Source organism: Macaca fascicularis, chromosome 16 (genome assembly GCF_037993035.2).
Source record: "Macaca fascicularis isolate 582-1 chromosome 16, T2T-MFA8v1.1".
Classification (NCBI taxonomy): Eukaryota; Metazoa; Chordata; class Mammalia; order Primates; family Cercopithecidae; genus Macaca; species Macaca fascicularis.
Genome location: NC_088390.1, coordinates 2505013 through 2525119, shown reverse-complemented (window position 1 = coordinate 2525119; position 20107 = coordinate 2505013). Strand labels below are relative to the sequence as shown.

At 61.2% G+C, this 20107-nt stretch overlaps 1 protein-coding gene across 4 annotated transcripts; it reads left to right on the top strand.

Moving 5' to 3' along the window:
- The first annotated feature begins 2670 nt into the window (after positions 1–2670).
- On the top strand, positions 2671–20105 carry MNT (MAX network transcriptional repressor). 4 transcript variants are annotated; one of them, XM_005582481.4, is made up of 6 exons: positions 2671–3109; positions 8294–8873; positions 9764–9805; positions 9932–10043; positions 16099–16291; positions 16495–20105. In XM_005582481.4, the coding sequence occupies exons 1-6, from the start codon at positions 3037–3039 to the stop codon at positions 17259–17261; spliced, it is 1767 nt and encodes a 588-aa protein (XP_005582538.2). In that variant the 5' UTR covers positions 2671–3036; the 3' UTR covers positions 17262–20105. The 4 variants fall into 4 exon arrangements, with proteins under 4 accessions (XP_005582538.2, XP_073874307.1, XP_073874306.1 ...); XM_074018206.1 differs by lacking the exons at positions 8294–8873; positions 9764–9805; positions 9932–10043; XM_074018205.1 differs by lacking the exons at positions 2671–3109; positions 8294–8873; positions 9764–9805; positions 9932–10043 and adding an exon at positions 10869–11115.
- The last annotated feature ends 2 nt before the right edge of the window (positions 20106–20107 follow it).

The window sequence follows — 20107 nt, the reverse complement described above, 5'->3', positions numbered from 1 at the left end:
AGGTGCCTACTTAATGGTATAGACCTGGGCAATGACAAAGAAGAGTACAGAGAATTAAACCTCAGCCTTCAGCAGAAACTCCAGGACTGCCCGAGTGCATGGCCACCTGAGGACAGCAGGGACAGCTGGACGGAGCACTGCGCACCACGGCGCTGACCTCACACAAAATAAGAACTTGCCCGACAGCATTATCTCAGGTCACTATCACATACAGATGCGGCTCCACTTAGGACGGGTTTCACCAGCCATAATCGCATCCCAAATCGAGGAGCGCACGCTAGATTCTCTCTTTTACAACCATTGCTAACTTGAAAAGTCCTGTGTCGAGCCATCACAAGTCAGGGACTGTCTGTATACTGTTCAGAGTCCCTGTTCCACTGCCGCCTATAATATATATTGCCTTTTAATTTCCCATTTTCTCTAGTTGTGCAAAGGCCCAAGCATACTGGTGGCAAGTGGCAGACACCTTAAAGGAAGCAATGTTGGAGCCAGCACAGATCTAGCCCTCCCAGCAAAGGGGCATCCATTCCTTGGGGAAGAACTGGGCTGTTCCGTTCTAATCCGCCTTTGCTCCAGCTTCGTCATAAGCAAAATCAGTGGTACCTACCTGGACATTTGTGTGTGTGGCGACCTCTCCATGCTCGCCTCTAGATGCTGGGGCATTAAATGTGAAAAGATCAGAGGCCTCTGTAGATTAGCGCTGGCAAACAGCCCCCTTCCTGTGGTTCACGAAGTTCTTGATTTCCAGGATCTGTGCAGATTTTTTCCCCCCAGGATGCATTACGATGCCCTCAAAGGAAAGGAGCAAAGCCAGCAAACATTTTGCCCTCTTTCTATGTTTCTAGCTCTCTTCCAACCAGTCCCTAAAATAGGAACGCTCCGAGGGTGCCATGTGACGGAATGGATTGGCAGGGCGGCCTGCCTCTCCGCCTCATGAAGGTTTGCTTTCTGGTTCTGTATGATGGCGAAGCCGCGGCTGTGGAGTTCTAAACCCACTGACACTGACTGCCCCTCACTTCTTGGACCGGTTAGCAAAGAAAGGGGCCTGGGGACAGAACTGAGGGTACTTCCCCCGCACTGGCACAGCACAATCGACATGCTCCGGGATGCTCCAAAGAAGTTTTCAGCCTCCGGGGGTCTATCGCTGCCGCTGTACCAGTGGGGTTCGTGTGGCTTCCACCGAGGAAGCAGAACAGCAGAGTGGGGTCTCAGCTGAAGATTTTTGTTGCCCCAATCACAGTGTATTAAGTGGTCAGGGTTGCTATTCCTCCCTGGCATTTTTCTAATTGCGGGCCCTCCCCCAGAACTGGCTTCAGAGTCGTCCCTGGGGTCAGGGGGAGTGCTCCCCCTTTGGGGGAGAGGAGCAGGTGGAATACGGAACGACCTTAGACGAGTCCTTGGCCGTCTCGGCCTCAGTTTCCTTATCTGTGAAGTGAGAGGATTTAGGGCCCGCCGGCCTCGAAGGACTAACTCTCCGACTGCACCCGGGCTCCCCTAAACACTCGCGCCAGGAAGAAGCAGGCGGGCGGGCGGGCGACGGGGTCCCTCCCTCTGGGAAGCGCGGTTCCAGCCGGACGCAGCGGACCCCGCCCCCGCGTCCCGCCCACTGCCGGTCGCCAGGCGCGGGGAGGGCCGGGCTTCCGCCCTCCACGTTGTTGTTCCCGATTTGGGCCACGCCCCCAGGGCCTTGGCTGCGGGCGCTTCGTGTTCCCTGCCCGGGCCCCGGCCCCAGAGCAAAGGGTGGCCCATGGGGTGGCACAGTCCGTGTCTCCACCCACATCGAATACGCGTGGACAAAGACTGGGGTTTAGGGGAAGGAAAGATAAAGGTTTGGTTTTAAATGGAGGGTGGCGAAAAGGAATGGGGAGGCCAGGGCATGACTGCGGGATTTCCCTTACGGCGTCCCACCCTGGGTTCGCCAAGTGGCCCCATCCGCACCCGCGAATGTGACCTGCAGACACTGGCCCTTTAAACCGAAGGCTGGCGGCGCGGGGTGTCCATGTGGAGCTGCTCCATGCCGTGTTGTCCTGCCCGCCCATTGGCCCGCAGCCCGGTGACGTCGCCTAATAGGATGCGAACGCACTGCGGGGGGAGGAACGGAGACAAAACGCGGAGCCGGACTCTCGCTCCGCTCCTTCCGCTGGTTCTCTGACAGTCTCCAGCCGCCGGCAGCTCCGCCCAGGGGCGGATCCCGGGGGAATTGCGACAGCCGGGCGATTGCGGGATTTAGGTCGCGAGTGGGTGGAGCGTGGAGACCCAGGGTCAGGCCAGTCTCTGCCATTCCCAAGGTTTCCCTGACCCGGAATATCCTGATTGGAGCTCTGTTAAATCTTGAATTGTTCATCCTTCCCTTCCTCCAGCAGGACAGATTTCGTCGTGAACGACCCAAACGCGCCGCCCCGGCCCAACTTGTGGCTTGCAGCAGGGGCGGGGCCAGCTGGAAAGCGGAACCACGGCGCGCACACCCGGCTCTGACCTCTCCCTCCCTGCCCGGGCCACGTGTGCGCGCGCCGGCTCCGGTGGGCGGGGCCAGCAGCGCAGGACCCGCCCCTCCCTTCGCGAGACGCCGCGGCCCTGCGGGCGGGGGCTCCGGTCCGGGCTTTGGCTGTGGCCCCGGTGTAGTAGCGGGGGCGGCGGCCGGGGGCAGCGCGGCTCCTTCCCTTGTTGTGTGTGTCGGTGCCTCCTCGCCATCTTGTTGCAAAGCCCTTTCTTGTCGGCGGGACTCCCGGGGGCCGCGGGGCGGGAGGCATCGGAAGGGAGGTAGAGAGGGAGGGGAAGAAGGGAGGCAGTGCCGCCTTTTTTTTTTTTTTGCACCCATTTTTTTAAATTTGCAATTTTATATTTTGCAAATATTTTGAGAGACATTGATTTTTCTCCCCGTGCTCCCCCGTTCTTCCCTGCGGAGTGCACTGCGCCGCCCAGCCCTGTCGCCCCCCGGAGGTGATCCCTCCCTCCTGCCTGCCCGCCAGCCTGACCTGTGCCCGGCTCGCGGGCCGCAGCCTCGGCCCCGGCGCGCCCCCGGCAGCTCTCGGCGCGATGAGCATAGAGACGCTACTGGAGGCGGCCCGCTTCCTGGAATGGCAAGCGCAGCAACAACAGAGAGCACGTGGTGAGCGGCCGGGCTGGGCCCCTGGGGCACCGGGGAAGGGGAAGCGAGTGACCCCGGTCCCCGAACCCACGCGAAACCGCGGACAGGGCCCCCTCCCGGGCGGCCCGCGGAACCTGGCAGCGCACGGCTCCCCGCGAGAGCCGCCGCCCGGGGAGGGGTGATGTGGGCAGTGAAATTAATTAATGAAGTCATTAACATGCAGCGAGGGACCTGGCTCCTGCGGGCGCCACCCTGGCTGCCTGGCACTCCTGTGCCCCTTCCGTGGGGGGCTGCTTTTGCGTGGGCCAGCGGAGCCCTCGGTGGCACTGAGGATGTGTGAGCCGGGGGGTGGGGTGAGGAATGGTGTTGCGTGGGGGTGGCAGGCTCGCGTGTGCGTGCGTGTGTGCACGGGGGATGTGTGATGTGAGCCTCGGGAAAAGCAGATGAACGGACGTGTACACGGGCGTGTGTATAGCACACGAGTGGGCGTGTGTGTAACGGAGTGGGGGTGGGGACTACTCTACGCCGAGCAGCTCTTCGGCTTCCCTGGCCCCGTGGGGAGGGTGCGGGGGGCGCTCCCGGCAGATCTACGCGCCGCTTGGGGCGGAGGCGGCCTTTGCAGAATGAAATGACATCGCGTGTCTTATGATCCTGGCCAGCCCCGCCTGACCCCGCCTCCCAGAGCTGGGCTGGGCCGCGCGTCCGGGGTTTGGGTGAAAGCCGGGCTACTTGGGCGTTTGCGAAATGGCCCGCGGGTCGCTGGGGGGCAGCCCCCAGGTCCCCCTCGCTGCGCCCCGCTTTAGCCAGTGTGGAATGTGGCGTGTCTGCGCGTTCCAAACCCGCTCTCGCCTGGAATGTTGCGTGTGCCTGCGTTCCGAGCCCGTTGGTTACACCGGGTGGTGACGTGGACGGGCTCCGCCCCCGACCACGTGCACCGGGGACACTCCTGCTGGGGACGGCGCGGCCCGGCCCCTCCTCACCGCCTCGCGCTCGGCTGGGGGCGGGGCTTGGGCGGGGCTGGCAAGGGGCCTTGCGCTGGGTTGGGCCCGGGCGCGGGCCCCGGCCTCTGGGCACCTCCCAGGGAGAGCCTTTGCCCTGCGAGGGAGGAGCCGAGCTCACCTGTCGGCTCTCGCCCCTAACCTCCTGTGTTTGATCCCGAGAGCAAGGGAAACCCTCAGAATCGCAGGGCGACGAGACATTTAGAGCTCACATTTTTCCACTGACCCCCAGAACGTTCCAACCATGCCCCCTGGCATCACCCGGGGCCACGCTGGAATGAGCCAGGTTGAGAAAGAAACTTCGGCGCTTCCTCTAAAGGGAAGAGACTAATGACTCCCATCTTCACGCGCCCTGTTGGTGGTCCCTGGCTTCAGGGTGCTGCAGAGGGGCTGGGGGGAAAGATCTTCCTTTTCCAGGGTGCTGCCAGAGCCTCGGCTCTGGAACGGTGTGTGTGCAGGACCGGGGGACTCCTGTGCCCTCCCCGCCCCCCAGAATCCCCCGGCAGGGTTGGTTGTGGTGGAGAGAGTGCTTCGCCCTCCTTTCCTTTCTCTCTGCCTATTGTTGCTTCAATGATGAGTCATGCAGGAGGTAGTAGTGTGTTGTGTGCGCGCGCGCCGCCGTGTGCTGCCGCCGCGGCGGGCAGTGAGGGGGGAGCGGGGAGCGGCAGCGGGCAAGGGGCGGGGGAGCTGCGGGGCCGCCGGCCTAGTCGGGGCGACCGGCCTCTCAAGGTCAGGAGTCACTGGAAATATGTGAGACCCAGATGCCTGGGTTTTGCAGAAGTGATGGGCGGGGACGTCACCAACACTCCCCGCCTGTTGCCTTGGGGGTTCAGAGCAGGGTCTGGCAGTGGAGAGTGCCCGTGGTGACCAAGAATGTCCTACGTTTGGGCACAGGGGTCAGGGGAAGACCGTGCACAAGGTTCGGAGAGACTAAGTCACCTGCTGCCGCCACCAACACATTGCAGTTCGAGTACCCACTGTGTTTAGGCCGAGTTCAGCGGCCTGGTCACCGCTGCTTGGTGTTGGTCAGAGGTCTTTGGAGATGAGTGGGTGCGGAAAGCCGGATCTACTCAAAAACTCATGTACAGGTGGCCAGAACCGGTCCCAGCAGTTTCACCTCCAGAATTCATTTTCTTCTCCCTCTTGACGTTCTGTCCTCTGAGCTGGGGCAGGACGAACGGGAGGGAAGGGCATGGTAGGTGAACCTGCTGACCAGAACGCTTTCCCAGGACCTAGGACCAGCTCTGGACAGGGATCCTCTTGTCCATTCTCCCTTTCAACCGCAAGCATGGGTTTCTGACCTAGACCAGCCAGTGTGCTCACATGAGGACCCTGCAGATGTGTGTGCCCGTCAGAGAGAGAAGAAAGGGCAGAGCTATCCTGGTGCTCAGCTGGAGGGCCTGGCATGGTCATTCCAGTGTTGATGGAGGTGGCTCAGATGCAACTCTTCTGCCCTGTTTGGAGGGAGCTGGTTGGAGTGTCCAGAGGCTCCTGACCAACTCTCCAAGGCTTACCCTGGGCCTGCCTTAGACACCAAGCCCCTGTTTATCGAGCAGACGGGAGAATTCCTGTGGCTGCTGGGGCCCACCAGTGTGGACTCCTCCACCCCTAGCCCTGTGCCTGCAGAGCGCCTGGGCCACAGTCGCTTGGGAAGGTTGAAGGGAGCACACTGCCCATGCTCTTGAGTGTGGGCTGGAGCCTTGGCCCCTGGGTCACTGCAGAAGGGCCATGCTAAATTCTTTGGGGGCAGCTTCTGGGTGGAGCCCAGGGAGGCATGTGAGGGGGCGCACTGTCTGGTGGATGCACAGAACGTTCTTTTAAAGAGCCTAAGCCCAGGGTGCTCCTGAGGGAGCAGCAGCCACCACCAGTTTGGCGGTTCTCCAATGCACAGGGAGAGGGTTGCCGCTGGGTGGGAAGGGGCAGGAAGCTCTGGTGGGCTGGATCTGGCCCCGGGGCAGCTCCTCTTCCTCACCACCCCTGGAACTTTCTCATGCTGCTCCAGGTGTGACTGGGTCGTTCCTGGCACCTGTGAGGTGTACCTGCCTGGTTCTGGGTGAGAGAGGGCAGGTGAGAAGGAGGTTGCTACCTCCCAGGTGAGCTTTGGGCTGCTTTAAAATATGGGAAATGGGGGTTGGCTTGCACTCTAGGGTCCCGCCTGTCCTTGTGACTCAGGGAGGGCCCTGATCGTCCCTCTGCCTATAGAGAGTAGAGCACATGTCTCAAGGCCAATGAAAAGTTAGGTCTATCAGCCAAAGGGATGGAGGTGGGGGCTGTGTTAAGCCCTGGGATCCAGAGTCTTGTCCTGGGGTAGGGGAAGGGGCTGGGGACAACAGAGGCTGCACCCAACTGAGAAGGGCCCTGTCACTGGAACTCAGCAGGCTGCTTGGCCAGTGCAGTCTGTGGGAAGCGGAGCGCAGGGCTGGTTTTCTCCCGGGCGGTAACCTAAGGTAACCTCCAGTGCCCCGCACTGGAGCAGGCCTGCACCGGCCTGGCATCGCCCCTTCCCGAAGGGCTAGTGAGATCTGGAAGAGACCCGCTGGCTGGCCCAGCTCCTGAACTCTGGCTGCTGGGAAACCACTGAGGCTTCCCCTCCCAGGACGCTTCCCCCTCCGCTTCCTCCTCGGCCTCTTCCCTCTTCGGGAGGGCGGGGCTGGGAGCAGGCCTGGCTCACACCCAGTTGTTGATTGGCCAAAGGGCCTGAGACCTCAAGTTTTCTGAGGCCTCTGAGCCAGTAAGAGTGTGGGAGATGGGTGCTCCCCTCCTCAGGGGGCTTTGGCCGACTCCAGTCCCCCGCACCACCCGTTGCCCAGGTGTTTGGGGCGTGTCCACCAGCCCGAGCTGTCTGCTGCGTTCGTCAGCGGAGCGGGGCATCCGGGGCCAGAGGAGAGGGCTGCTTGTCATGGCGGCTCCCTGGCCTGGGGGCTGCAGACTCCAAGGGCCTGGGCCAGCCCCGTAGCCAGGGAACCAGAATGGTGGGACCTGGGAGAGGACGGGGCAGGCTGGAGATGGAGGTGCCTCCCCTTCCCCTGTTCGCAGCCAGCTCCTGAGTGGGCCTTGCCTTCCTGCTGGGCTTTCAGCAGAGATGCTGAGCGGATGGTGGGGTGCACTGCCCTGGTCAGCCCCTACTGAAGAGCCCAGTCTCTTCTTGTTTGGGAGAAATGGCCGCTGCTGTGCCTCCTCCTCCTCAGCTGCCCTCTCTCACCCTGAACCAGGCAGGCGCACTTTCCCCGGTGCCTGGCTGGACTGCTTGGGTATTTGTGGTGTCTCAGGCTGAGCGGGTGTCACTGAGGATGTCAGAGGACGCGTTGGGCCCGGAGGACAGGACATGCTGGCGCTGCTGCTGCTGATGGTGGGGATGTTGAGGATTTGGGAGAAATGAGTTTCAGCACGACAAGGGTCAGAGAGGGACTCAGTGTGTTTGTTGAATGGTCCCTGAGGAAAACAGGCATTGGGATCTAGCCTCGGGGTCAGGAGTGCTGGGCTGTTTCCACATGTGTGAAATGAGGGTGGTGTCCCTGTCCTGCCTGTGATGTGACGTGGGGCTCTTGTGACGATCCAGGGACTGTGAATGTGTGCGAGGCACTTCCTTGTGAGCACGGCAAGCGTCCTCCAGGGGTCAGGAGGCTTGCTGTGGGACCTGCAGCAAATCACTTTGCTCTCTGAACTTCACTGCCTTCATCTGTGCCATGCAGACACTGCCTGCCCTCTAGAAGGTGCTTGGTAAACATTGTTAAAGGCCTTCCACGGAAGCTGGGATCTGTCAGCACACCCCCTTCTCTGGTGCGAAGTCTTGGGTGGCTGGGCCTCTGCCCGCCTCTCCCACCTCGACCCTGTGGCTCCTGACCCTCGCTGCCCTCACCCGCCCTCCTCCTCACCCTACAGGCTGGCAGGTGGCCTGCAGCACCCTCTGACAGCTCTGCTCCACCCTTCCCTTCCACGGCCACCTGTCTTGCCTGCAGCCCGGACTCTCAGCCCCCGTGACTGTCCTCCTGTTCCCTGCTGGCAGGGACCAGGTCTGCTTGATTTGTTCACTGCTGTGCCCCCGGCGCTTTCCCCTGTGCCTGGCTGGACTGGTAGGCTATTTGTGGAGTCTCTCGCTGAGCAGGGGTATCACTGAGTACTGACTGGGCTAGGGTCAGAGGATGCGTTAGGACTGGAGGGCTGGGGCCCTGCTGAGACCCCCCCCCCTTGTGTTCTCTCTGTGTAGAGGAGCAGGAGCGGCTTCGCTTGGAGCGGGAGCGGGAGCAGGAGCAGAAGAAGGCCAATAGCCTGGCCAGGCTGGCACATGCCCTTCCTGTGGAGGAACCCCGCATTGAGGCACCACCCCTGCCTCTGTCTCCGCCGGCTCCCCCGCCCGCACCCCCACCACCACTTGCCACCCCTGCCCCACTGACTGTCATTCCTATTCCTGTGGTGACCAACTCCCCTCAGCCACTACCCCCACCCCCACCCTTGCCGCCGGCAGCCCAGCCTCTGCCCCTGGCGCCTCGTCAGCCAGCCCTGGTTAGCACCCCTGGACTCAGCATTAAGGAGCCTGCCCCCCTGCCCAGCAGGCCACAGGTGCCCACCCCTGCTCCCCTACTGCCGGACTCGAAGACCACCATTCCACCCACGGGCAGCCCCAAGCCTTTGCAGCCCCTCCCCACACCTATCCTGACCATAGCACCACACCCTGGAGTCCAGCCTCAGCTGGCCCCCCAGCAGCCGCCCCCACCCACCCTTGGGACCCTGAAGTTGGCACCAGCTGAAGAAGTCAAATCCAGTGAACAGAAGAAGAGGCCAGGGGGGTGAGTGGGGTGTGGCAGGGTCGGGCTGCTGGGATGAGTAGGAGAGCTGCCCATCCCCTGGGCTGTGTGCAAGACAAGGTACCCTCCCCGGGTGGGGCTTCAGAGGTGTCCTGCCTCTCCAGCCTAGAAGTGCCCCCTTTATTTGAACACCGCCTCACTGTGCCCATCTCTATCCCGGGAAGGAACGTCCCATTACCCCCTGTTGCCAGGCTTCTGTGTTTTCTAACGCCCTCCAAGGCTGAGGCTTATGGCATTCCCAGGTCTCTGGACAGAGTATGGGCCACTTGGGTGAGGGCGGGGGTCAACCTGCTGCTTCTGAGTCCCAGGAGCCCTCCTGTCTCCCTCCTGGTGGGATGGAGGGTGACAGAGGTTGTGATTATGAGCACAGACGTGCCCTGCAGGGAGTGGGCGCAGCATGGCACAGGGCGAACATCTCCCAAGCTGCTTTAAGACAATGCTGGGGACTGGCCGGGCGCGGTGGCTCAAGCCTGTAATCCCAGCACTTTGGGAGGCCGAGACGGGTGGATCACGAGGTCAGGAGATCGAGACCATCCTGGCTAACACGGTGAAACCCCGTCTCTACTAAAAAAATACAAAAAAATAGCCGGGCGAGGTGGTGGGCGCCTGTAGTCCCAGCTACTCGGGAGGCTGAGGCAGGAGAATGGCGTGAACCCGGGAGGCGGAGCTTGCAGTGAGCTGAGATCCGGCCACTGCACTCCAGCCTGGGCGACAGAGCGAGACTCCGTCTCAAAAAAAAAAAAAAAAAAAAAAAAAACAAGACAATGCTGGGGACAAACAGCCTGTGGCAATTTTGGGGGGTGGCGGCGCGGGTCATCAGGAAGGCCGTCTCATCGAGTCCTCCCTGAGCCTCCTGTCTGTCTGGGTTTCAGGATCGGAACCAGAGAAGTCCACAACAAATTGGAGAAGAACAGGTGTGTGTGTGCGCGTGTGTGGCCCGGGCCCCGCCGGCCCTCGGCCCCAGCTCCCCCGGGCCCTGCCTCCCCCCCATCCCAGCCCCGCCCCAGGCACCGCTGACCGGCGCTCGCCCCTCTCTCCAGGAGGGCCCATCTGAAGGAGTGCTTTGAGACCCTGAAGCGGAACATCCCCAACGTGGATGACAAGAAGACGTCCAATCTGAGCGTGCTGCGGACGGCGCTGCGGTACATCCAGGTATGGGGCCCGGAGGCCGGCGCCGCGCAGCTTCCTCCGCCCTCCCTCCGCCGCCCCTCCCCCGGCCGCGCCCCGCCCCGCCCTCCCGCCCCGGCGGCTCCCCCGCGCCTCCCTCCCGCCTCCACGCGGGCGCTGAGCACATGGCCCGGCTGACGTCAGCGGGGCTCCCTGCCCGCGAGGGCGCGCGTGCGCAGAGGAAGGAACGGTTCCCCTCCCCCGCCGCTCCCGAGCCCCCGCAGCCTTGGTGTCCCGGGGGCCGTGAGGCGCGCACCGTGACGCTTGGTGCGAGTCCCGGTGGCGGCTCCCGTTCGCGCGTGTTGGTGCAGCCGCTGGAGGGAAGGGCATGGGGCGGCCCGACGCCTCCTCCCCGGCCGCAGAGCCTGGGCGGGAGCCCAGATTTCGCCCGAATGTGTGTCGCTATTTGCGGGGAGGGTTGGGCGTGGTCCCCGTCCACGCTGCGGCGCGGGCCGAGCCCCATGTGCCCCGGAGGAGGAAGGTCCTCTCGGAGCGCGCGTGGAGGCGCCACGGCCCGAGTGTGGGGTTACGCCTGGGGCGGGGAAAACTGCGATTTGACTGGGCGGCAAACAGCCCCGGGGCAGCCGAGCCTGAAACACGTCACGCTTTCCTTCCTCCTGGGCTAAGAAAGGGGGAAGGGGGGTCCCTTTTTTCGGGGCCCTCCCGGCTGCGCGTCTCCTCCCTTTGGGCGTCGCTCCCTCTGCAGCGCTGGGGCCGGGGGCGCCGCCACGTCAGGCAGTTGCCATGGCGGCCTGAGCTTCGGTTTCCCTGGAAACCGGCGGGGCTTCCGCGCGCCGGGCCGGAGGCTGTGGGGGATGGGCCGGCGGCCGCCGAGACGGGGAGCCGTTGGAGATGGAGGGACGTGGGGCTCCCAGCCCGCGTGGGGCGAGGGGGCGGCGAGTCGGGACTCTCCCTGTCCACCCGCTGAGGAAGCTGCGGGGGCCGCGCGGGGTCACGGGCCCCGTGGGAGGGGTGGCGAGGAGGGTCCAGCGTGCGAGGAGCCAGCCGCGGGGCGCCGCCCCTCCCCCGGCCTCGACCGCGGGGTCACGGCCCTGAGGTAACCGGAGCCTGACTTGCTGAGGGAGGGGCGGAGGCGCTGCTTGCTTCGCGACTGCTCCAGGCGGGCGGCTCCCTCCCTGCCTCCAGCGAACGCGCCCTTCCGCCCGCCCTCCCGGCCAGGGGGCGGAGCTGGCGCGCCTCCAGGCCGCTTCCGGGCAGCGGGGAGGGGCGGGGCCGGGTTCGCGGATTGGCTGTCGCGGGCGGGGGCGGTGCTCCCGAGTTGCGGAGGGCGGTGCGGCTGGCGAGGGTGACGCAGGGAAGCTGCGGCCGCGTGGGTGCGCGCGTGCTTCGGGGTGGGGCCTCGGGGCGCCGAGCGGGAGAGGGGCCCGGAGGCCGCGACAGGCCGGTGGCTTATTTCTGGAATGGTTTTGCAGAACGTGGGCTTGGTTGTAGTTTAGTCGCAGGGCTGGCTGAGGGTGTTCGTGCAGACACTTCGCGGTAATCCCGACATTCACGTAGCTATTATTTTTGAGAAATAGGAAGGACGGCATGGCGAGTTCCTCTTTGCAGATACTACTTGCAGAGGGCGCCTTGCGTAACGTGTGGGTTTGGAAATGAATCGGAAGGAGACTCAGCGGCAGCCGCAGAAGGAAGCTCTTGAGGAGCTGGGCCCGCTGAAGTAGGAGCCAGGGTGGGCCCCAGGCTGTCCAGAAGGGACACCCATTCTGGTGCTGGTCACAGAAGCAGGAAACTCAAAGGCCTGTCTACAAACCATTTATTCAGTTATTCATTGAGGTGCTTGTAGCGAAGTCTCTGCTTCTGGGCAGATGGTGGCGAGCAAGTAAAAAACCTGGGTCTGCGCTCTCCCAGGCTGGGCGTTGTGGCAGATGATGAACAAGTCACTCTACAGAAGACGGCCGTATGGGCATAATAGGAACCGGGCGGCAGGATCTGTTCTGGGGAGGGAGGATGGCTGTTCCTGAGGAAAGGACATTGAGACCTGCAGGATAAGTCTGGGTGGGACGGAGCCAAGTGGAGGCCAGGAGCCCAGGTGCAGCCCAGCAGGAGGGAACAGGATGCTTTTTGGAAATAAGCCAGGCACGATGGCTCGCACCTGAGTCCCAGCTACGCTACTCGGGAGGCCCAGGCAGTAAGAGCGCTTGAGCCTAGGGAGTTCGAGGACAGCCTGGGCCACAGAGTGAGACCTCCGTCTCTAAGAACAAACACGAACATGGTCAGGAGGCTTGTCACTCAGAGATGGGCAGAGTCAAGAGCTGGTCCTGGAGAGACCAGTGGGGCTGTGAAGACTGGGGGCTTTGTTTGTATGCTGAGAGCAGGAAGCTGTGGGAGGAAGGCAGTGGTCCCCAGCCAGAATCCAGAGTGGCTTGGAGGTGGCCAAAGATTTGAAGACAGCCACAGAAAAGTGGACAGAGACAAGAAAAATAGGTACCAAACTGTGCATCCAGGTAGTCACAGAAAGGAAATGGGTTTAGAATGAAGCAATGTGGGTTAAAGTTAGACCCTGGGGAAATCTTGCAGGGGCCTCTAGGCCTGCGAAGAACTGGACTAGGTGAGAAGAGGAAGCTTTTGATCCATGTCACTCCCTGGCCCAGAACTACATCCTGCCCACAGGTGGGTTGAGTTCAGGACTGCTGCTTCCAGCCGCCAGCAGCCAGGTTCAAGTGAGAGCTGACTCACCTAGGGCCCCTTGACACAGCCTCAGAGCCAGGTAAAAAGCCACACGCAGGCTGGGCACGATGGCTCACGCCTATAATCCCAGCACTTTGGGAGGCTGAGGCGGGGCGGATCACCTGAGGTCAGGAGTTCGAGACCAGCCTGGCTAACATGGCAAAACCCCGTCTCTACTAAAAATACAAAAATTAGTCCTGCTTGCTGGCATATGCCTGTAATCCCAGCTACTAGGGAGGCTGAGGCAGGAGAATCACAGAACCCAGGAGGTGGAGGTTGCAATGAGCCAAGATCTCACCACTGCACTCCAGCCTGTGTGACAGAGTGGGACTCTTGTCTCCAAAAAACGAAAAGTCACACACAGGTGTGTGTGTGTGTGTAGGGGCAAGGGAGTTTCCTACTGTCTTCCTAGCAGAAAATGGAGAGAAACTGTGAAGGCCAGAATGACAGAGCGGGCTGTGTGTGGCCTGGGACTGGCAACAGAAGTGTCGAGCTGCCGGGTTTCAAGCCAGTACAGAGCACGGCTCTACCTGGATTATGTGCTGCAGGCCCTAATGGTTAGAGACACCTGTCACTGGTGAGGGCAGGAATCTATGCAGGAGGGAGTGTGGGAAGCTGGCCTCACTGGTGGGTGGGGTTGGAGACTTTGCCAGGCCTAGTCAGGAAAAGCTGCTACAGAACAGCAAAAGTGCTCCTAGCGCAGCGATACCCAACCTTTTTGGCAACAGGGAGTCGTTTCCTGGAAGACCATTTTTCCATGGAAAGGGAGGGCGGGACTGGTTTCGGGATGGAAGTGTTCCACCTCCCAGCAGGCATTAGGCAGACTGTCCTAAGGAGCACACGAAACCTAGACTCCCGGGGTGCACGGTTCACAGGAGGACTCCTGCTTCTGTGAGAATCGAATGTCCCACTGATCTGACAGGAGGCTGCGCTCAGGTGGTCCTGTGCCATCGCCGCTCACCTCCTGCTGCAGCCCTGTTCCTGAAAGGCCACGGACCAGTACCTGGGGTTTGGGGACCCCCGCCCTAGGGCATGAAAGCAGGGAAACCTGGGTCTAATGGGTTACTGTCATTCTCCCTGTGATTCAGGGAACAGACAGGACAGAGGTGGAAAGGAACATGTTCACCAGGAGTCGGGACAGCACCCTTCCAGATCCTTCCCTTGGGGTCGAGTAAGCACCCTGTGCGTAGCTCTTCCTGGCCACCCGTGGGCTCTGGGATCTAAACAGACTATGCAGCCATCCTCACCTTCATTCACAGCTCGGACAGGGACAGTGTGTGTTGAGACAGAAAGACAAAACATATATATGTGAGAGACTTTGTATGAGCCAGTTCCTGATGAAGTCCTATCTGACAGCCTCGTATTTACTGCCCAGGCAGATGGGGCTCTTCTCATTTCACCCCCCCTTTTTTTTCCTGAAACACAAAACTTAATAGAAATTTTGTTTGCAGTTCTTAGCGTTCTTAGTGTAAGCCGATCTGGGACCCATTGCCCACCAGAAGTGGCCCAGTCCTGGTGCAGGGAGAAAGGGAGGGTAGAGTGGGAAGAACCCCATTTTTCCTCAGGGCTAGGGGGCTGGAGACGCTACCCCCTTCTGCCTCTGGGCTCCAGGAAGGAGAGCAGATGGACTCTCAGGCCTATGGCTCCTCCTACACACCACTGCCCCCCAGGTTGGAGGAGAGTGAGAGATATAGGGAGAGAAGGGGACAGAGGCAAGAAAAGATGTTGATGAAAAAAGACGAGAACCAGGGGTGAGGGCTGACGGATAATCAAAGATAAAACACCAGTAGGCTGGGCGCGGTGGCTCATGCCTGTAATCCCAACACTTTGGGAGGCCAAGGCGGGCAGATCACCTGAGGTCGGGAATTCAAGGCCAGCCTGACCAACATGGAGAAACCCTGTCTCTACTACAAATACAAAATTAGCCGGGTGTAGTGGCGCATGCCTGTAATCCCAGCTACTCGGGAGGCTGAGGCAGGAGAATCGCTTGAACCTGGGAGGCAGAGGTTGCGGTGAGCCGAGATCATGCCACTGCACTCCAGCCTGGGCAACAAGAGTGAAACTGTTTGAAAAAAACAAACAGTTTAAAAAAAAAAAAAATTGAGAGAGAGTGGGGGAGGGGAATAAAACAAAAATCTACCGCAAATGCAAACCGGCCTGGAAGATGGTGTGGTGCCCGGAAGGTCTTGGAGGCTGGAGGATGTGAAATACAGGACGACAGTGGGGGAGGTAGGGGCTCAGATGTGGTCTTGGAGCACGGGCAGATAAGATCTAGGGGGTAAGGAGAGGAGGATCCATGTGTGATGAGGGCAGACTGGGTTCAGAGAGGAAAACCAAGGCCAGCTGGTGAGTTGTGTATGTGAAAAGCCCGCGGGCCCTGCACCTGGGCATGACCAGTAAGCCTGGGAAGCTAGGAGGTCAAGAGCAGGCCAAGAAAGGGACTCGGAAGGCAGCAAGGACACACGTGTTAGCATTGCTGGTGGACACAGCGGTTATGACATGCTTGGGCAGAAAGCTGCCAGCAGGGAGGTCTGTGAGACTTAAAAGAGTAGGATTTAAGAGTGTCAGGTCGGAGCACAGGAAAGACCTTGAGTGTGGAGGGGAGCTGGGTCATGGGACGCAAGAGCCATTTCTCATGGATCCGTTTAGCCCAAGTACAGGTGTAGACGGGGGCACATTCCTAGGCTTGGGGGTTTTTCAGCCCGGGGAGTCTGGAGGGCAGTGGGCAGGGTGATGGGGAGCAGCATGTAGGTGGAGCCTTGTCGAGAAGCGTCGTGCACAGTGGAGAGTCGTCCAGGAGGTCGGGGAGCAGGTGCGGACCAGCAGCCAGGAAGGAGGGGATCCCTAGACATGAGACGGGGCGAGGTTGTGTCACTGCCTATTGGGTCATCCTCCAAGGATGTTGAAGTTACCAGGGAGACAAGTGAACCAGGAAGTCGAAGCGGAGGATCCTGGGGTTCTGTAGACGGTAGCTCGTGGCATCAGTGACCGAGCAGAAGTGTAGAAAGTGGATAGGCTGCTGGGGGAGGGATGGGGCCAGAGGCGGAGAAGCCCTGAGGATGAGTTGTGGAGGACATGGAAGGACCCGCATGCCTGGTTGAGCTTGCTCCATTGGGGCCTGTCCCAAGAGCCCACACTCCCTGGGAGGAGTGGAGCGAGCCTACACACGCTGGGCCCCCCTGGGCAGGGGCATGGACCAGGACAGGTGTGGTCTCCAGCAGCCCCCGTCAGGCTGGGTCCCCTGGTTGCCACAGACTTGCCTCTGGGCCAGCTGACAGGAGAGGTTTGTGGGGACTTTGGGCCCCAAGGCTGCTGCTCAGGGCGTTCTGCTGTCCCGTACTTTGTACCCCAGTCCCTGAAGAGGAAGGAGAAGGAATACGAGCATGAGATGGAGCGGCTGGCGCGGGAGAAGATTGCCACGCAACAGCGGCTGGCAGAGCTCAAGCACGAGCTGAGCCAGTGGATGGACGTGCTGGAGATTGACCGTGTGCTGCGGCAGACGGGCCAGCCCGAGGATGACCAGGCCTCCACCTCCACCGCCTCTGGTGAGCCCCAGCCCCCGCGCTGGCCCCACAGTCCTCAGATGTTACACGTCAAATTCCAGCCTCCCTGGCCAGGCTCTTGCCTACTAGAAAAGATGGCCCCAGTCCCAGCCCCATCACATTCCCACGCCCCCATGAGCATCTACGCCTCCAGCCGCTCGCTTCCCCCGCCCTTCTGACCCGCTCCCTGCCCCTGTTCCCCACAGAGGGTGAGGACAACATAGACGAGGATATGGAGGAGGACCGGGCGGGCCTGGGCCCACCTAAGCTGAGCCATCGTCCCCAGCCGGAGCTGCTGAAGTCCGCCCTGCCACCCCCCAGCACCACCCCTGCGCCTGCACCTCCACACCCGCACCCGCACCCCCACTCCGTGGCCCTGCCTCCCGCCCACCTCCCCGTGCAGCAGCCGCAGCCGCAGCACAAGACCCCTCTGCCGGCCCCTCCTCCCCCACCGGCCGCCCCTGCCCAGACACTGGTGCCAGCTCCGGCCCATCTGGTGGCAACGGCTGGGGGCGGCTCCACGGTCATCGCCCACACAGCCACCACGCACGCTTCAGTCATCCAGACTGTGAACCACGTTCTGCAGGGGCCAGGCGGCAAGCACATCGCCCACATCGCCCCCTCGGCCCCCAGCCCTGCTGTGCAGCTGGCACCTGCCACACCCCCCATTGGGCACATCACAGTGCACCCTGCCACCCTCAACCATGTGGCCCACTTGGGCTCCCAGCTGCCCTTGTACCCGCAGCCCGTGGCAGTGAGCCAGCCCGTGGCAGTGAGCCACATCGCCCACACCCTCTCGCACCAGCAAGTGAACGGCACAGCCGGCCTGGGGCCCCCGGCTACTGTCATGGCGAAGCCGGCCGTGGGGGCTCAGGTGGTGCATCACCCCCAGCTGGTGGGCCAGACCGTGCTCAACCCTGTGACCATGGTCACCATGCCCTCCTTCCCAGTCAGCACGCTCAAGCTGGCTTGAGGACGAGGCCACTCAGAGGCCCCCAGTGGGGACAGGGAGGGGGACCTGTCCCCCACTCTCTCACCCACCAGCTCCACACATTCCAGCCAGGCCCAGGCCCGCCCCCCCCACCCACCCCCAGGCCTCCTAGGGGAAGGGGGTGCAAAGACTCTGAGCCAAGGGAGGGAAGGGCCACCCAGGGAGATGGGCACCGGGCAGGGGGCCACCCTACTGCACTAGGACTTGGTAAGATGACTCTGAGAAAATGCGAGACTCTGGTGGAACGTGCCACCTGTCCGGCCCAGCGCCAGCCCCAGCGCCGCTCCTGCTTCCCCTCCCTGCCCTCGGAAATGAGTGCGATGTGGACATCACGCTCCCTGACTTCTCCCCTGCCCTGCCCCACCTTCCTGTGCTGCTGCTGCTATTGCTGTCTGGTAAGGTGGCCCAGGCCCCCGGCTTTCCTCCGGAGCCTCAGTGTTTTCTTCCCAGGTCTTTGCAGGGGAAATGGGGGAAGCAGAACCGAAGCCACTTGGCCCAGAAAGCTGCCGACTGGGGTGATAAGGGGCCCTGCTCTGAGCACAGGTGACAGATCATAGGAAGTGGCTGGTCTGGAGTCCCACCCGGACAGGTGGGGCCCCAGCCTGGGGCTCTCTGACCCGGTTGCAGTCACTGTGATTCGTTACCGTAGAAACTACTTAAAATGATTCTCTACCAACAATAAACCAAACCCAGCCACTGCCAAGCTTCCTGTGTCCTCAACCCAAGCCCTGCCACTGGGCTCTGGACCTCAGGAGGGCAGGCTGAGGTGGGGAAAGAAGGACTCGGCTGTCCTGCCCCCTTCCCTGTCTCCTGCAGCCTGGGTCTGGATGGGACGAGAGCCACTGGGCATCTGTCCCCAGTCCCTAGCTCTGGGCTTGGCTCTTGGCTTCCAGAAGGCAGCAAAGAGGGACGCTGTCCTGCGTTCAGCCCCTGATCTCTGACCTCTGCTGAGTGCCGGGCACTCCTCCGAGGGACAGGTGGGCCTGGCGGCCTGTGGGGTTTGGGCGCCTCCTACAGTCTGGGAGACATGGACCAGCAGCTGGTCTTGTTTCCAGGAGCATAGAAGCCACATCGTTGAGGCATCAGAAAGGTAAAAAAAACGCAGTGGCTTAGCTAAGCCCTAAGCCTGTCCCCAGACCAACCCTGGGGCCTATACAGAGCAGGGCTGGAGCTAGGCCTGCTGCTTCTGCTCCAGCCCTTTGCCTGTGTCCTCCTGTCCCCTCAACACCCGGCTTCTCCAGGGGGCATTTTTGAGTGGGCCCTCCCCGGGGAGCTGCTGGGCAGCACCTTTCTCTGAGAAAAGGTCCTTGTTGGGTCAAGGACAGGGCTGAACGTGGAACGGGCAGGAGTCAGGGGCTCTGTGTTAGGGCGTGGCTTTCTCTGCCTCTGCCTGGGCCGCCTGCTTTGGCCTCTCCTTGTATGTGGATATTTATTACAAGTGGCCTTGTGTCAGACACGCTCAGCTCCCCACCTGGACACACACCAGTGGCCTTTCAGTGTAGCGGAAGGAAGCCAGTGTCCCTGGGTGTGAAGTTCACACGGATGGGCTGGGGCAGGGGCCTGGGCAGGCGAGGGGGCCAGGAGGGAGGGGACAGAGTTGAGGATTTCCTGGAGTGCCCTGCAGGCACAGAGGAGGTCAGCAAAGGTCTTGAATAGATTTTCTTTTGAAATAATCCTTAGATGCATAAGAATTCCCTTCCCATTCCCTCCTGGTCCTGGACATCTCCCAGGGGACTGTTTCCTTATTTCTCTCTCCTGGTGTGGGTAAAGGGACAGTTACAAACCAGGTCATCACCCTCAGAGGCTGAGCCCTGTACCCACCCCAGCACAGCCACCTCCACCAGACCCCCTGGCTCTGGGAGAGCCAGCTTTGCTATTCCCATTGTGACAGCGAGGCAGGCCTGACCCACCGGACGGTCAGAGTAGCGTGTGGAGCTCGCCCCTCCCTCAGCCTGCCCACCTCTCCCTGCATCCTGAGGCCAGTGGCCCCCGGGCCTGCACAGATACCTCATCATCCACCCGCTGCCCCTCCCCGTCCCTGTCCCCCAGCAGTGGGGGCCTGCAAATCTAGTGCCGAATGACTATGTCCAGATTAGTGACGATGGGTGTTGCTGTTGTTCTTGTTGTCGTTTGTGAACGCTGTGATGCTGTGTGCCCAAGTGGGCAGCCACCACCCAGCCCTTCCTTGGGCGTCTCCCCCTGAGAGCTGTCAGGACCACATCTGTCCTCACCCTGTGGGACCGCCTGCCACTCCCTCCCTAGCCCTTCCAGCCTGGGACACACACACAAACACACACACACGCACACACACACATCTTACCTCTCATGCGTGTTTTACCTTTTGATGTTCAGAGTGGCTCACTGGCTGGGAGTCCTTACCTCGGGGAGAGGGGGAGGTTGGTTCCTTGGGGGGGCCAAAGGCAGGGAATGCCTGGAGGGTAACTTGGGGGGTCACCATGACCCCTTCTTTCTCCAGAAACAGCTGCTTCTCCCCCCATCCCAGGGTCCCACCCCCAACCCCCAAAGAGGTGGCCCTTGTTTACAGTGAGGACTCGGCCACTGTGTCTGTTTCCTGAAATATAAACTGTAGCGACCCCAGACTGTAGAGATTTTTATGTGTTTGGATACATCTGCTGTGTGGGAAAAAAAAACAAAAAAACTACAAAAACCCTAATTTTGTACATACTGTATTTTTACTATTGAACTGTATTCTAGTGGCTGTTCATGCTCCAAGACTTTAGTTACCGAGACATGAATACTATCCATGTAATAAGCACTTGCCTGGAATAAAATATAAAATTGAAATAAACCTGCACTGAAACCTGAGA